This window comes from Phragmites australis, chromosome 17 (genome assembly GCF_958298935.1).
Source record: "Phragmites australis chromosome 17, lpPhrAust1.1, whole genome shotgun sequence".
NCBI classification, from domain to species: domain Eukaryota; kingdom Viridiplantae; phylum Streptophyta; class Magnoliopsida; order Poales; family Poaceae; genus Phragmites; species Phragmites australis.
In genome coordinates this window covers 29,281,969-29,299,997 of record NC_084937.1, presented here as the reverse complement: position 1 = coordinate 29,299,997, position 18,029 = coordinate 29,281,969, and the positions used below count along the sequence as shown (strand labels likewise).

The 18,029-nt window shown below is 45.9% G+C and overlaps 1 protein-coding gene and 1 pseudogene across 13 annotated transcripts; both read right to left on the bottom strand.

Annotated features, from left to right (window-relative positions):
• Nucleotides 1–4,691: 4,691 nt before the first annotated feature.
• Nucleotides 4,692–12,595, bottom strand: LOC133897483 (U-box domain-containing protein 33-like). Of its 13 annotated transcripts, none has more exons than XM_062338216.1 (10): nt 12,437–12,594; nt 12,203–12,359; nt 11,694–11,815; nt 8,380–8,474; nt 8,154–8,231; nt 7,927–8,044; nt 7,736–7,798; nt 7,330–7,470; nt 6,671–7,003; nt 4,692–5,663 (listed from the first exon to the last, which is right to left on the bottom strand). In XM_062338216.1, exons 2-10 carry the CDS (start codon nt 12,345–12,347, stop codon nt 4,950–4,952), a joined length of 1,809 nt encoding a protein of 602 aa, XP_062194200.1. In that variant the 5' UTR covers nt 12,348–12,359; nt 12,437–12,594; the 3' UTR covers nt 4,692–4,949. The 13 variants fall into 13 exon arrangements, with proteins under 13 accessions (XP_062194200.1, XP_062194202.1, XP_062194210.1 ...); XM_062338218.1 differs by having other exon boundaries at nt 12,203–12,347; nt 12,437–12,586; XM_062338226.1 differs by lacking the exon at nt 6,671–7,003 and having other exon boundaries at nt 12,437–12,595.
• A 1,489-nt stretch (nt 12,596–14,084) lies between these two features.
• On the bottom strand, nt 14,085–16,556 carry LOC133897073 (U-box domain-containing protein 70-like; annotated as a pseudogene).
• Between the last annotated feature and the right edge of the window lie 1,473 nt (nt 16,557–18,029).

Genomic DNA, 18,029 nt, shown 5'->3' with positions numbered 1-18,029 from the left:
GTTCTCGAAGCGTTTGTTACTCTTGGAGGTGAAGCCTCCTAGCCGGCTAGGTGTCGCCGGTGAGCTCCCGTGCTTGTGGTGAGCCGCGGGAAAGTTTGTGAAGGTCGATCTCGCCTCCGAAAGGGAAGAGATAAAGCTAGTGGATCGAGGAAAGCGGTTGAAAGAGACCCGGCTCGTTGGAGCTTCCTCAACGGAGACGTAGGATTCACGGTGGTGAATCCGAACTTCGGGAAACAAATCTTTGTGTCTCCTCTCTTGTTTTCTTACTTTTATGTTCTTGCTCAAATCTTTGTGCATATTGCTCGATCTACTTGTTTGTGTGTATTTGAGTGTAGGTTCTTCGTGAATCTACTTGGAATCATCTCCGGGAACACACGACATCACTTAGTTTGAGCTAGAACTCTCTACTCATTAATTTTATTCAGTTTCGGGCTCAGTTCTGTACAGAACCCGGAGAATCCGGACTTTACCGGAGTTTCCGGACCTGTACACACCGGAGTATCCGGACTACACCGGAGACTCCGGATGAACAGTAATTTAAGGCATATGAACAGTATTTTCAGCATTTTTCAATTTACGTTTTATTGCATATCTCTTGCTAGAATTGAGTAATTTTTGTCACCTTAGGATTGTAATTTCCACACTTATTTAGGGTGATTGTGCACTAGTTGAGCCTAGCATATTTAGGTTTTTCTCTTGTGAAAAACTCGTTAGTTTATATTCCGCTGCAAGTTTAGGCCAACGGTAGAAAGAGTTGAATTTTTGTAAAAAAACGTCTATTCACCCCCCTCTAGGCGATATCATTGTCCTTTCAATACTGTCGGGAGGCTTGGCGTGCCCAGAAAGGAGAGCACGAGTCCCTATGAGCCATAAATGGAAAGCAACCATCATAGGCTGTAGCTCGGCGTTACAGGGGGTGAAAAGTGTGTCCTCGGCCGGTCTTGTCACACATTACGCACGGCTTTAGCCGTTTGCAGGAGGGGGGCCCACCGGGCAGCCGCTGAACCACCCCGCATGCCCGCTCGGTTAGAGCGGGCCTGACACAGCAGGGGGGCAGGCGATAAGCCTCGAGCCTAGCGACGATATATCCAAGCCGCGCAGGATGACGTGCGATGGGACCCGTCGCATTAAATATCCCCACGCCTCCCTGCGAGACGGTGGCAGGGACTGACAGCAGGCGTGGGGGAGTGATTGGAAGTGACAGGCCACACTTCCTCTTAAATGCAGCATCGGGCCTCTCACCAATTGACACCTCACCACTGAGCTCTTGTGGGGTCCACCGGCAAGGGGCTTCTCAGGTCCTCGGGGAACTCTGGGTGCTCGGGGACTACTGTTCATAGCCCCAAGCTCCCTCTCCCGGATATGTTTTTTCTCGGTCCTCGGGGAACTCGGGTACTCGAAGACCACTGTTCATGGCCCCGAGCACCCTCTCCCGGAACTGCCTTCTCGGGTCCTTGGAGAACTCGGGTACTCGGGGACCACTGTTCATGGCCCCGAGCGCCCTCTCCCGGAACTGCCTTCTCGGGTCCTTAGGGAACTCGGGTACTCGGGGACCACTGTTCATGGCCCCGAGTGCCCTCTCCCGGAACTGCCTTCTCGGGTCCTCGGGGGAACTCGGTTACTCAGGGATCATTGTTCATGGCCCTGAGCGCCCTCTCCCGAAACTGTCTTCTCAGGTCCTCGGGGAAATAGTCCCCGAGGGAAGGCGCCACGTGGCGTTTTGTTGTTCTGGCCTCGGGACTCGGGGACCCCTGGTTCCTATGTCACCGACACAAGCCCTTATGATGCTCTGTAGCCATACGCCGCCGTAGGTTCAGCCACCAATCAGCGAAGTGTCTTTCGTTTCGAGAGACCTGAATCCCCAAAAGTCACCACCATAACTCTCTCGCTAGCATGCAGATAAGGAGCATGTGAACCGCGGTCTCTAGTTCTTGCACACAATGTGTGCAGGAATCATCCGTCTGCAGGCCATGTCTTCTCCTTTGTGCCATTGTCCAGAGTCGACCGTGGAGTCCCATATAGCCGAAGAACTTCACTTTCAATGGAGCCCAAGTTTTCCAAATAACTTAGCGCCAACGAAGGGGATACAACCACGAAACATGAATTGATAAGTCGATTTAGCCAAGTATTGACCTGAACTCGACCATTTCCAAATCACACGGTCATCAGGTCATCAACGCTGCTCAAGCTATAGTTGTCTAGCATAGTCCATAGCTGTAAATATTGAGCAATCGCTGATATTGATAGTGGTCCAAAAATGTCTCTAGTCCAACTCCGATTGTGTAAAGCCTCCCTCACTGTTCTCAATTTCGAAGTTGATGGAGCCACACAACCGAACAGGTCCGACGCCATTATCATGATGGAACTATCACCGATCCAGTAGTCTATCCAGAAGAGAGTGGAGTTGTCGTTGCTAACCTCAAACCTGGTGGATGCGTTGATAAGAGCGACAACCTCTTTCTCATGATGCAATGGAAGATTGACTCACGGTTTGGAAGGATCACACCTCTACCACCAAAGCCATTTGAGGCGTAACGCCAGCCCGGCCAACCGAAGGTCTGGAATGCCAAGGCCGTCGTATTCCAAAGGCCGGCACACACGAGACTATGAAAGGGAGCTACGCCCTCCCGTCATGGCTTTTTCTCCAGCCCATAAGAAGGTCTTCCTGATTTTGTCGATCTCGTTGATCACCGATGACGGCATCGAAATGGAGATAAGTGTATACAAGGGGGTCGACGAGAGTACTGACTTAACTAGGGTAGCTCTCCCCAATTTGGAGAAGAGCTTGACCTGCTAGGGAGGCAGCTTGGCGGCAACTCGATCTACCAACGACTGCAAGTGATCTCTGCGGAGCCTGCCCATAGAGAGAGGAACACCCAGGTATTGAATGGGAAATGAAGTTGAACCGCACAGAAGGCTATCATTGATTGTATGGATGTGCTCCTCAGTACAACAAATGGGCATGACAACACATTTCTGCAAGTTCGTGCTGAGCCTCGAGGCCTTCCCAAAGAAATGAAGGATAGCCAGATGGGCATGTATGTCTTGAGTGGTTGGTGAAAGGAAGACAACTGCATCGTCCACGTAGAGGAAGCAACGATGAAGGATTGATCCATGCCCTGTGGAGTCAATAATCACTACCTCACCAGCCAAATTAAGGAGACGAGCGAGGATATCCATGACCATCATGAACAAGAAGGGGGAGAGCGAGTCTCCTTGCCTCAAACCCCTAGCGTGAAAAATGGTAGGTCCTGGATAGGAGTTGAGAAGGACCTGAGACGTTGAGGAGCCTAGGACAGCCTCAACCCATCCACACCAATGCGGACCGAAGCCCCAAGCCCTCAGGATCTCCAAAAGAAAGGCCCAATTCACGGAGTCGAAGACCTTCAATATGTCCAGCTTGAACAAGATTTTTGGGCGCTTCAATCTCTTGAGTAACCTCGCAATGGAATGCACCAATTTGAAGCTATCATGGATAAAGTGACCGGCGATGAATGCACTCTGGCTTGGGGTGACCAGTGAAGGGAGATGAGGAGCCAGCATGAGGGTCATGGCTTTGGTAATCAGCTTGCCTAAGCTGTGGATGAGGCTAATTGGCCTGTAATCTGATGCAAGGGAGGCATCCTCCCTTTTTGCGCTAATGTGATGAGGGCATTGTTGAGGCGATTGAGACCCCGTCGGTCATCGATGTTGAAAACGTAGATGGCGAGCAAGACATCATTTCCAATGACCGGCCATGCAGCATGGTAGAACTTAGTCGTGTAACCATCGAGCCCCGAGGCCTTATTGAGAGGCATGCTTCTGATGGCTGTCATGATCTCATATTCAGTGAAAGGCGCGTCAAGCGAGTGCAGATCCAATGGAGAGATACGAATTGCATGCAGATCAATGGAGAGGTCCCTATTATGGGCTTGCCCAAGAATAGCATTGAAATGAGAGTACAACGTCTCCTCCATGGCTGAGAGAGAGGAGATAGGACCATCTGCCGTAGACAGAGAGTGATTGTGTTCTTGCACATGCAAAATTTGGCGAAGGAATGAAACAATCTGTTATTAGCGTCACCATCTCTCAGCAATGCCATGTTCTGGTTTAACTATCTAGCATGTGCATGTTCTGGTTTAGTGCTGGGCATTTGCATGTTCTGGTTTAGTGCTGGGACTCGGCACGCCTCGACCCGTTGTGTCTCGTGTCATGTCGTGTTATACTTATTAGACATGATCAGTCTATAATATCGTGCTGGCATGAGTTGACTCTAAGAAAGTCTAAGCACGGTCTTTGGCACACCGTGCAGTTGTCGTGTCATGCCAGCCTAGGCACGACTCTGTTTCATGTAGTCCAATAATGCTTATATATTTATCTCTTTTTATTTCATACTTATGTCTCTCATGCTCACACTTGTGTCTCTAATACTCACATATACTTTATATCATCTAACAATGCTTATATATTTATCTCTTATCATTTTACACTTGTGTCTCTCATACTCATGCACCTTTCTTAGTGTCTCATATTTTGTATCAGAGAGATTAGAGGATAAGTATGGAAAAATAGTCATATAGATTGTGTCGTGCCCTTTTCGTGCCGTGCCGACATATGCACGACCTAAGTCATCGTGCCGTACTGACACACCCACCGTGCAAAGATCCTATGCAAGACATGATCCTCGTGTTCGTGCAGTATTGACCCAATCTAATATTTCATGCTGTATCGTGCTTTTGATCGTGCCAAAATTTGTGCCATGAGCGATCCAGGAATAACACGATCCAAGTCTATTCTGGTTACATTCCATCCGGAGTTTCTACTATGCTCCTATATTCTATATATATTCTAATGCACATTATTGATATATATATAGTCACAAGAGAGTTACTAGCAATATATTTGTTGGCATTTGCAGCAAGATATATACTAGACTAGACGTGCATGCTCGTAGAATCTGAACTCGCAATTCAGCTCGCAAGGGAATTCCATTTCCGGGATTTATTAGCTGGCGTGTTCATGGCCCTTAGGATATCGAGCGGTCTCCACTCGGCGTCGCACGTGATTGCCGGCCGCCGCTTCCTCTCCAGGCTGCAGCACCTCAGCGCCAGCTTGAGCAGGCGCTCGGCCTGCACCTCCGGCCAGGCCCCTGCGGACGCGTCCAGCACGCTGTGCACGGCGTCCATCTTGACCGCCTCACGCACCTGCTCGGCGATGTTGAGGTCGAGCAGCCCCGTGAGCAGCCGCAGGATCACCACGCCGAAGGCGTACACGTCCGACTCCGTGGTGAGCTCGCCGGTGATGAAGAAGACGGGGTCCATGTACCCCGTCGTGCCCATCGGGTTCGTGCGCCGGCGGATGGTCTCCTCCTCCAGCGGCTTCACGTGCACCACCCGTGCTGTCCCGAAGTCCCCGAGGCGGCTCACATTGCCCGCGTCGAGGAGGATGTTGGTCATCTTCAGGTCGGCGTGGATGATGGCGTGGGGACGGCTGGAGTGGAGGTACGCCAGTGCTGAACGCTGCTCGGCGAGGATCCTGACGCGGTCCTTCCACAGGAGTCCCTTGGAGAGCCTGTCCAGGAGCGTGCCGTTGGGGAGGTGCTCGTACACGAGGCTGCACGACTCCGGGCACACGCCGATGAGCCTCACGATGTGCGGGTGCTCCAGTCTGCTCAGCACCACCACCTGCACATCCGAATTATTCCAAACACATTGTTAACTTGCTTCCTCCGGCCGGCTACGGTATGCCATTTGCCATGCACTTCCACGTCGATCTGGGGTATTTAACAAGCTGTTTGTGTTTGTTTCTCCAACTAGTAAGTAGTAAGGTAGATGTGTTAACACTTTTACAAGTTGTTTGTTAGGCAGGATGAGTGACTACACATGGACATGGTATTGAAATATGCAGAAATAGAGATACCTCAGAAATGCTAGGATTGTTCAAATAACAGCACTTGCATCTTCTTACTCTCTAAGGAATGAATACTTGCATCTTCTTACTCTCTAAGGAATGAATGGAGACAAGAAAGGTAAAGGGTCTCCTAAGAAGGTGATATGGTATTTTTCTGTAATTTCTCATCTAAAATGTCTGTTTGCCAACAGAAAGGAGGCTCAATTGGTGCGTTATCATAAAGAGGGTTATAAGAATGACACAATGATATGGCACCCGGCGGATTCCGTTCAGTGGCGAATCGTTTATTCCACATTTGGTTGGTTCGCTGAAGAATTGAAAAATATTAGGTTTGCTATGAGCGCAGATGATATGAATCTATTCGGTAACATGAGTACCTCACATAGCACTTGACCTGTTGTATTGTCGATCTACATCCTTTCACTCTAACTTTGTAATAAGCGGAAATACGCTAATAGATGACGGGTCACAGTTATGATCCGTCACCTATGACCTTATTAATAACATGTTCTTACCTGTCACTTATGACTAATCATCAGTGACGTCTTTTGGATGACTGAGTGCAGACTCATCACCCAAAACAGATTTAGAGTTACCTCCTACTGATACTTAGGAAACTGTTATCACATGTTATCTATGTTTTTTTTTTCATGTAGTGCTTATTAATATGTTGCTATGAGATTGTCATCTGAATTAGAATGCCTTTAGGTGTGCGAAGCTATGCTCTGTGCATACTTTTTTTCCATGCGAAAAAGCAAAGACCAGACAGATTTAGAGTTACCTCCTGCTGATACTCTAGGAAACCTTGTCTACCATGAGGCCTCAACAACTTGATAGCCATCGGCATGCCACCTAGTTTTCCTTTATACACTAGTCCATAACCTCCTTCTCCTATGAGATTTCTTGAGTGGAAGTTATCGGTCGCTTTCAGAATCTGCGGCATTGAGAATTGTGCAATGTGCTCCGGAATTTGCAGATCTGGGTGTCTTGGTTGTGATAAGGTCTTCTTCTTCAGTGAAGCAGCCATTTGTCTTGGTAACAAGCTGCTTTCTTCATGATTATGGCCCTCTCCTTGCAGCTCTTTCAGTTTCTTTTGGAGTTTGTCTATTTTTGCCTGTCCAGAAGCAATATGGAGTGCTGAACATCCGAAGTTACTACATGCAATCAGGAGATTCAATACTGTAATGTTGTTATGACATATGTTTTATTTCATTTTTCCTGAATCTGTCTCTTGATGTTTTCAACTTACCTTCATCAGTATCATTTTTCTTTTATTCTTCAAAAATATTATTCTTACAAAAAGAACCATTTTTTCTTTGAAGAAATGTTCACTATCACAAGTTGAAACCATTATCTTGCTAAGTTTCCGTGTCTATGGTTAGCTAAGGCCTGTTTCAGAAGGAGTAGGATATGATGACGATTGTAACGTCTGACTTTTACCATGATTTTTTCAGCCTTTTCAGTAATATTTCTGAAACTTTGTATCTCATCAGATCGATCAGCACCCTCTTCAGCAAATATTTCCACCTCCTCATAAGTGGTGGATTCCTCTGTTCTTTCTTCAGTCAATGTTTCAGCTTCCTGCACATCACGGAAGAAGTAAGCAATCAAACTGTTGTATCTGTACAAACTGCAGCTTTCATAAATCAAAATTAACACGGTGGATTATTATTATTACCTCAGTTCATAAACACATACACCTTTCAGGATAAACTAGTAGATATGAATTAGGGCCTCTCAAACTTACTTAACTAGACAGTGAACTTAAATACGATTTATTTCTAAAAGAAGAGATTTTGAATGCACATATTCGAAAAGTTGTCCTAAAAGACACAGGAAATTATACCGTTACTAACTGATCAGAATCATCCATTTCAATCACCTCCTCCTCATTCGTGATTTCATCTACCTGGAATAAATCAAATTGACCGTACACCAGGAGTTTAGGACTGACTTTTAACTATGGTCATAGACTGGTCAGTAGAAAATTGTTATTGTTTGTATGGTGGCAATTCTTCAATGGAAAAATTTACTTACAAAGTCACTTGGTGGTGTTGTGTAGCCATCAGATTCGTCACCTAGCTCATGTATAGATGCTAAAATATCTGAGCTCCCTCCATATCCAATGCTTCCAGTGTGCTTCAGATGATCATTGCTGCATTTTATAATGATTATATCCATCAAGTCATTTTGAGATTTGATCCAGATGTTACTGAAAGTAGGTCATCTGCAGTCATTGGCCTAGTAGGATATCTCAACTATACCTAGTGGAGACGTGTTTGCCATTGAGCACCACCCACACCTGAGAGCATTGGCGAACTACCGCTTGCCAAGACATGCTCCTGCATATCTTGGTTTAGTTTTACATGCTAAGATAGGAGTATTAATTTTATCTGTGTACAGATTGTACATACAGTAGCATATGGCCAAAGATGCTAAGATAGGAGTATTGGTTTTATGAATATGTTGATATGTAGATTCAGTTCGGACCTTGAACCGATGACGATTCTCTTAATTTTGAGCTTCTTTATCAGATTCACAACACCGGCAACAGTGTCATCATGTGTAAGGTAATGCGCGCTAACCTGCAGGAAAATATACCTGTTTACAAAACATGTTCTCTGCCAAATAGCTATCTTGTTATCCTTAGTTTCAGGAGCTTATTGTAATATTAATCTGATCCCTCTCTCCACATGGTTTGTTTGCTTATTAACAATTAGTATCAGTTAAATAAAATATTCACTTTGCCTCATGGCACACGAGCTTGTTGGTCGTTTCGACGCCGCACAGGAGAGTAGGGTTCTCTCAACCGCAGAAGCTGAGTTGTGTAAGCACCTCAAGCTTCAGTGTCTATGCCTTGCCTCCCTTGAGCGCTCCATTGTGCACAGTAGCTCCAGGATAGCCTGGCTATGAGAGGGGGATGCCAATTACAGACTCTTCCACTCCTTCGCTAGTTTCCGGGTGGCAAGAACACAATCTCCTCCTTGGCAACTCCGGAAGGACCGGTCTTTACCCACAGTGATATGGAGAAGGCGCTGCTAGACCATTTCTCCTCCATTTTTGGCACTAATCCTTCGAGGCTGCACTCCACGGACCTATCTGCCCTTGGCATCGACCCTCTCGACTTGCAGACGCTCGACACTCCATTCAGCGAGGAGGAGATTTTGGGGGCAATCAAGTGTATGCCGCTTAACAAGGCGTCAGGCCCCGATGGCTTTACGATGGAGTTCTACCGCGTGGCCTGGCAGGTCATCAAGTATGACGTCACTCTTGCAATTTCTGCATTCGGCATCAGTGATCGTAGGGGACTCCGCTGGCTCAACTGTGCTCTCATCACGCTCTTGCCGAAGATGGAAGGGGCCACCTCGGCATCGGACTTCCGTCCTATCAGCCTTATTCACAGCGTTGGCAAATTGATCACAAAAGCTTTGGCCCTTCGTCTCGCTCCACGGCTTAGCTCTATGATCAACAATAGCCAGAGTGCGTTTATCACCAGCCGATCCATTCATGACAACTTCAAATTGGTTCACTCCATGGTGAGGTTGTTCAAGAAAACCAAAGGCATAAAGTTTTGTTCAAGCTCGACATCACTAAAGAATTTGACTCCATGAGCTGGCCCTTCTTGTTGGAGGTTTTGCGGGCGTGGGGCTTTGGTCCTCGATGGTGTTCCTGGATTGAGGCAATTCTGGGCTCCTCGTCCACACGTGTTCTCCTAAACTCTGTTTCGGGGCCGCCCTTCTACCACGCACGTGGGCTGCGTCAAGGGGACTCCTTGTCTCCGTTCCTTTTCGTCATGGTGTTGGACACACTACTATCTGCCACCGTTGTTCCATTTATGCCGACACCGCCGTGATCTTCATCTCACCAAATGTGCGAGACATCCGAGCGCATCTGCATGTCTTGCAATTCTTTGGTGATGTCTCTGGGCTGAGAACTAACTTGGACAAATGTGCGGCCGTCCCTATTTGCTGCGACGACCATGATCTCAGTGTTATTAGTGAGAACCTCCCGTGTCAGCTTGCTGCTTTTCCAATCCAATACTTGGGAGTGCCTCTGATGATCGGTCGCTTGCGCAGACATCATCTCCAACCCCTTGTTGACAAGCTCTCCACTAAGCTGCCGACATGGTAGGCCAGGCTAATCTCTAAAGCTGGCCGTGCAACTTTGATTAAAACAGTTTTGTCATCATCCCCTCTGCACATGATCATCTCCATTCCGGTCCCTCCTTGGGTCATCAAGGAAATCAATAAGCTGAGGAAGGCCTACTTATAGGCTAGCAACAAAGAGATGACCAGCGGTCATTGTGCGCTGGCTTGGGAACGTGTGTGACTGCCACTTGTTTACGGTGGGTTAGGGATTCAGGACCTTCGGTTGTCCAGCATTGTTTTGCATATTCGTTGGCTCTAGTGGCAGCACTCGTACCCTTCTCGACCATGGGCAAACCTCCCCTTGAATCACAAACGTGATGTCGTCGCCCTTTTTGATGCTTCAACTTTTATTGAGGTCGACAATGGGGAATTAACATTCTTCTGGACGGATGAGTGGCTCCATGGAAGTTCTATATGTCTTTTGGCACTGGACCTCTTCGGTTGCATCACACCCTCACGCCAAACATCCAGAACGGTGAAGGACGCCCTACTCAATCGCGCTTGGGTGCGCGACATCACTAGACCGCTCACCGTCGCCGCGCTCACTCAATTCTTGCACCTATGGGCCAGGCTGGAGTCCGTCCATCTTGGAGACAGGCACGATCGCGTGATCTGGAGGAGGTCTCCTTCCGGAGAGTACACGGCGAGGTCTGCCTATCGCCTTATGTTCCAAGGTTCGCCTCGTTTCGCTGGTGCAAGATTACTTTGGAAGGTTTGGGCGCCAGCGAAGGTTAAATTCTTTGCCTGGCTAATCCTCCATGACCGCCTTTGGACCGCTCGGAGGAGACACCATGGGCTTCAACAAAATGATGCATGCTCATTTTGTCTGCAACTCCCGGAGATGGTCCATCACTTGTTTTTGCATTGCTCTGTGGCACGCGAAGTGTGGTGGCGGGTTATGAGGGTTCACGCTCCGGTGGATGATATCTTCTTCCTTGACTGGTGGTTCGACGTTCGGGCGCGCGCACACGAGGAATGTCGCGGGGGACTAGACTCGCTCATTCTGCTGTCTTGCTGGCGCATTTGGCTTCTGCGCAATGACATCATCTTCAACGGACGGCGCCTATCTTCCGACGGCTTACTGGCCCTCATCTGGGGAGACGCCGAGCGTTGGTGTGCCGCCGGAGCGACGAAGCTCTCCGCCGCTTTAGCTAGGCTTCGACGTTGGGGCTCTGTTTTCTAACAGGCGCCCTTGCCTGATCCTTCAGTCCATGAAACCATGTAATAGAGTGTGCGTGTTTTTCTATCGCTTGATGCTATAACAGACCCTACCGGGTCGTTGTATAAGACTCAATGTATTTCCTCTTCTTAATACAAAGATACACAGTTCTCCTACGTATTTGAGAAAAAAATATTCACTTTATGGTACTGGTAGTATCGGTTCTTTTACAATTGCAAATGGGGTTCAACTACAATATCAAAGACGAATTTCCTGTGTTTACAGGTGCAGCTAGTTTTTTTCCCTTGTAGGAATAAGGGTCACTAACATGCTTATATACTAGTATTAGCATACCAACTTGTCATGGAGAAATCAGAAGGTCCCAAGGAAAAAGTATCAAGTTTCTGAATATCAGATGAGTAGAATGCTTAAATAAATACTGCTATACTCTGACTCCTATGAATCCAAACTAAAATGTAAGGATAAATTAGCATTACCTTTCTTGCACCACAAAAACTTTTGTACTGTGATAACATCTTGACCATCGCTTCCGTTTCTCTACCTCTATGTATTTCCTTCTCCTTTTCATTAGCAAACTTGTATAACACTTTGCCACCCACTACAGTTGTTGGATAGAAGAAAAATTATTAATAAGAGTAACCTGTAGCCTGTCAATATTTATGTTCACAGAGCATAGCCATTGTATTGTAGTCTTGTACACCATTTTAACACCTGCTGCAGCTGTTTTGTACTTTTGTGAATTTGAAATCGTTACTTACTACTTAGGCAGTCCTTCTACTCACAAAGTCAGGAGTTTTAGAAGCTAAGATGGATATCAATTATCTTCTTAAATCAACTATTTTGTAATCCTTCGTAGTATTGGATGGCATATTAATTTCTATTCAAGACAGTAGAAAAATAGTAGAATCAATTGCAGGTATATGGGTGATATTTGGAGCCATACAAAGGATGGAAACGATTGTCTGAAGAATCGTAAAGATCTTACAGTTGAAGGGCATCCACTTGGAGGGCCAGTGAACATGGACAAGGACTATGGTGGCCCTTGGGAAATTCGCAGCAGCCCATAGTATCTTAGCCTTCTCCTTTCTAGTGTTCTTCCCGACTGCGATATGAACCTCTTCCTCATCCATCTTTCGTGCTCCCTACATGTGACATCAAAAATCAAGAATTAGCATGGCCTGAACAAGGGAGGGTGAAGTATCTCTGAAAGTAAAATTACCTTTTTGTGCTGCACCACTTTACATCAACCGCATGGTATTGTTATCAGCGTCACCCTCCTACCTTTTGTGCCTTTTATTCCTAGGACTAATAAGTGTCAGTTCAGAGGAGGGACAAATGGAAGATGCTGGAAGCGTGGCCTTGGATTTGGTCTCCTTGTGATGGTATAATATACGGGATCATTGAGCGCGTCAGGTCAGTATCTGGCTGCGGGGCCCAATTATAATCCGATGAGAAAAGTCTCTATTCAATCTAGAAAACATTTTCAGTAGCCGTTTCAAATTAAAATGGACCGCACTAATAACAGTTTGTGGTATTCTGTTTTGGTAGTCTTTTTTTTTTAGTACTTTCATCGTTGTCTATGATTTGCATAAAAATGTGCTTCATGGCGTTCTGCTCATTTATGAAAAAGAAAGTGCTAGCTGCGAAATATCTACATCGTTTGGAAATCGGTTGGAAGCCCTGGTGTTTCAGCTACGGCCTGTGAGTTCTGCACCAAATTTCTACAGCAATAATCCAAGAAGCTGCAGTACATGCCTGTCCTTGACGACTGACTTTTGATGCTTAGCAATGAAGTCGTTCAATTAGGTGGTGACTATCGCACCTACCTGGCCGGCAAGGCAGCTCTGCACAGCATCCAACGGTTGCTTTCAAATTGCAGAAGAATAGTCCAGGATAGCTTTGAATTCCAGAGCACTGGTGAATGACAATTGGACATTTGGACCTTGTTCTTTCTTGGGAGGTGCCTTTCACAGCATTCTTGCTCTCAAGCTGTCAATATAGTGATGAACATCAAGACATCTCCTCCGAATTTTATTAACACGGACTGAAGAGCATATACCGGCATTATCCTTTGAGCTGGAGTACGTGAAGATTGAGGCCGAAACTTCTGTGCATTGGGAGCTCCATTGGAGACATTGATGGATGCACACTTGCAGAAGAGACTGCACATGACTCTAGTCCTGATATGTTGGAAAGTACAGATATGCCATCTTGCAAGAACTCAGGCTCCGTATGTCATGAGATAGATAGACTGCAAATGCAACGCACCACGACTTCTTCCTGATTACTGACTCCAGAATATCTCAGTTGCTTTCGTCACGCACAATTCCTTTTGCATGTTTCTAAGTAGATTGATACTGATGGCAGGTTTGGTCAATCGTTTGAGACAGTGATCTCGTGCCTGACGAAATTTTCTGTGATTTGCACAAGGACGAGACTTTGACAAACCTGGGCATTGGACACGCCTTTCAAAGGAAGATCTTTTATCTATCTCTATGACGTTCTGCCAAGTGGACAGAATAAGCAAGCATAAAGCATACTGATAGAAGGTCATTATGATTACCTCAGGTACTATTGAACCTTTTCATTTTCCAAACTTTCAGATCAGACTGATGTCAATGTGAAATGATAGATATATTCGGAATGGTTATAAGTTACAACATGCCCACATTTCAACATTAATAATATATATGGCTGTAAAAGGTGACATTATGAAAGATCAAAATTCAGATAAGCATGCCACTGATGAATCACAGTTGGCTCCACGTTTATTACATTTTACATACAAGTATTACTAAAAAAGCATAGACGTGTGTATGGCTCTAGTCTGTCTTTTAGAAGACACAGAAAGTGTCTGGTTTCTTGTATTTGTTTGTTCTTGTCATAGTGCCTATTAACCTGCTGTATGTAGCACAGAAACTCATCTTCGGCACAAGGAGTTAAGAACAACAATCCTCCGTTCAAAGTTCCATGGTGAGAAGGCAGGCGTGTTATTCCGTATTTGTCTGCAGCCATTCTTGAATTGCAGAACGGAGGGCATGGTTTGGCAAAAGATCACGGTGGCGTAGCTCAAGGTTTGCCAAGGGTGATGTACAGTGGCCACTGTGCAGCCATTCCCTTATAGCCTCCGCTTCATAGGTAAACCCATCTGCAGCAATTAGTGGGTCCCTCATGACATCCTGCAACGCATAAATGCAAAAGTGAAACAATACTGAAATCACAAACTTTGTCTATGCAAGAATTCAACTGATTTTTTCTAAACGACTGCGAATAAAAAATGGAAAAGAAAAGTTCAAGAGGAATTTATGGGTAATCAAATGTTACGCTCCAAATGTTTTACGGGGAAAAAAAGAGAAATGTACATCTTTCCATATTGTAATATGGAAATCACCAAAAAATGACGAGGGAATCGCGAGAAGGAAATGATATTCACTAAGTAAAATGTATAGGTCACCTGCAGTGTTGGACAGATGAAGTAGGATGGCACACCACCAAGGTCTTCTGATACTGATTTAAATGACAATGAACATCACTGAAGCAGACTTCAACATTGGTTCAAGTACAGTCCAAACCTCTGTTTGCAGGTCAGGACGATTTTTCCTTCTTATTTCACAACATCTCGAACCTACCTGAGCCAACTGCTCGGCATACATAGCAGGCCATTCCCCGGCAGATGAATCCAATATTGCTTGCAAACAACCTTTTCCAACCGCCTGTTGCACTTCTTTCTATTGACCAAATCCTGATCTTCCGGTCAAGAGGTGCAGGAGTACGATGCCAAAAGAACATACATCAGATAGGGGTGTCAGATCACCAGAGATAAGGTATTCAGGATCAATGTACACAAAAGAACTCTTTGGGTGGGTATGGCGATATAGAGTGGTTGTGGCCTTAAACTCATCAGTTAACATTTGGCATACACCAAAACCACTGAGCTTAGCTACATTATTTCCATCGAGAAGAATGTTAGATGCTTTCAGGTCACTGTGAACAATGCTATGGGGCTTATTAGAATGGAGGAAGATGAGTGCAGAGCAAACGTTAGAAGCGATACGGGTACGCAACTGCCAATTAAGAGGCTTGGAGTAATCTTTGCAAGCCAGGCGATCATCCAAACTTCCATTGGGCATGTATTCATAGACAAGGGCTTGAGCATCCTTGCACACTCCTATAAGAGTAACAAGGTTTGGATGTCGCACCTTGCTGAGAATCTCCACCTGTCAAGAAGCATCAAGAAAGAAATTTAACTGTCTGCCAGGCAGTAATTTATTTGAACGAACGAAACGTCAATTCAGTTTATACGAAACCGAGAATTCAACCTCTTGATTGAACTGCGACTGTGACTGTATACTTTCAGGATTCAACTTCTTTATAGCTACGTTGGTGTGCCGAAGAAAGCCCTTGTATACACTTCCATATATTAAAAACTAATTAAATTACAAAAATTATGAAATTTACATGATTGGGTATATCTCGAATTTAGATGAATATCGGTGAAAAAATCGTCAAAAACGGAGTTAGGACGGAGGAGAAACGGACTTTAGAAGTTTTGTCTAAAGAGAAAAATCAGAGAAAGGAAAAAGAATATTCTTAGAATATTCCCCAACTCGGCTCAAAGCGGTTCGCCTCAGGACAGGGCTCGGCTCAGCTCGGGGCTGGGTTGGGCTCGACCAGGCGGCTCAGCTCAGGGCTAAAGGGGCGGGCCCACCTGTCAGCGAGGGGGAGAGAGGATAAGGGAGAGGGAGAGGTGGTCGGCTCGAGCGGACCGAACAGAGAGAGGGAGAGGGAGAGGCAGAGGGAGAGAAGCAATGGGGGCGACGAATGATGGCGCATCAGCGACGGAGAGTGGTGGCTGGCTCCGACAAGTGACAGGTAAGGCAGCGGCGGTCGGATCTGGCCCGGGCAAGGGCGGATCTAGCCGGCGAGAGTGAGGGCGAGGGCCGGCGTCGAATTAGGGCGGGAGAAGCTCCGGTGACCAACAAAACGGGGCGAGGATGGTCAGATCTACACCATGATGGAGACAGCTCGTGGCGAGGCTAAGGTATGAGGCCGGATTTATTGATTTTGAGGCTCTCGTTTGGGGAAGAGAGGAAGAGGAGAAGGGTGGTGGAGCTCATCAGCGGTAGGCTTTGGTGTGGTGGCATCGGCGGTGCTCGGAGAAGGAGTGAGGGAGTCAGTGGAGGTGAGAAAGATGGTGCGATACAGAGGGAGAAAGAAGAGGGCAATGTTCATCTTTATAGGGGCGACGGTATTAGCATGACAGCGATACGAGGGGGCACGAGCGGCATAAGGTGTGAGGATGGCTGTGACCCGCGGCAGCAGAGAGCGGCGTAGGTCATGGGATGGGAGAGATGAGTTCTAAAAAAAATTCTCTCGGGGGAACAAGGTTGTGACAGTTAACTTCTCAATGGCCGAGGTAATAAATACTAGCAGAGTACTGGTGCTAAGTAGTAAAAAGATTTATCGATCGACGACTGGAGTCATGTCGTCTCGCTGAGACTTTTTTTTATTTTAGTCTTTTTAAAACTAACATTTTAATAATAACTCGTCGAAACCTAAATTTTCAGAAACTAGCCCATTTTATCACGCCAAAATATCTTGCGTGACTCCCCAACGTAGTCACATCATAGTCATTGGCGTGACCAAAATAGCCACGCTGGTGAAAACCCCGACGCCCTTCGACGTGGCAGCCTGAGTCACGCCAAATTGGTGGGCGTGACTCGTGTGAATAATATTTTTCGGATGAACAGTGTTTTCTGCGATTTTAAGTGTTCTCCTTCTGCTTTCTCTATTTGAGTAGTGGGGTTACCGTACTCTAAATTTTATGAAACTTTTTTTGTATGTCCTATAATTCATGATGAATTCATTTTAAAAGTATTCACCTCAATACCCCATCTAGGTTTTAAAATAAAAAACTCCAAAAATAGTTACTTTTAGAAATTCTAGTATTTTTTAATGCTCAAATAAATTCCAAAAAATCTGAGAAAATTCACTAATATTCCTATCATGTGGCATAATAATTTCTAAAATTATTTACAACCCTAGGTTACTTGGTGAAAAAATGAGTTCCTTTGCAATGCTACATTTATATGCATTTTTATCATTTCATACTATTTAGCCTTATAAACGTCCTCTAAATAATTAGCAATTATATTTGATTTTTCTCAAAATTTTGCCAGCGCTTAATGCAACATGTACAGGTCCTATTTACAAACATGCACATCCAATAGAGTCGTAGAATTTGAATTAATCAATTTCGAATGTTGGTATATGTTACAATTTATTCTATAACAATAATACTTAGGTGATTTGTGGAACCAAAAAGAATTACCATTTACGGTCTAAATCATATCAAATTTATTATATGAATAGTTTAGAATATATTTTAGCTAAATCATACACATGATTTTTAGGAAGACTAATAAAATTTGCAATTCGGCAGTTGAATATGCTTTTAACGAGAAAGGAATCTGCTTACTCGGGAACGGTGGCTCTTCCTCCCTTTCCCATCGTTTTCAGACTCGATCTACATACGACACAATGGAGGCGGCGGGGCCATCTGCTTCGCTTGTCGGGACAAGCGCCGGCAACGGAAGAAGAGACGAGAAAAAGGCAGCGGCGTGCGACGTGGAGGCGCTGCGGAAGTGCCTGGAGGAGAACAACGGCGACCGCGTCAAGTGCCAGGCGCACATCGACGCCTTCCGCTCCTCCTGCTCCCTCAGCCCCACAACCTCCAAGCCGCCGCAGTCTTAAGACGCCAGCCGCCACCGGCTCTACCTCCGATCGCCGCCCCGCCGTATGAGCTCTCGCTT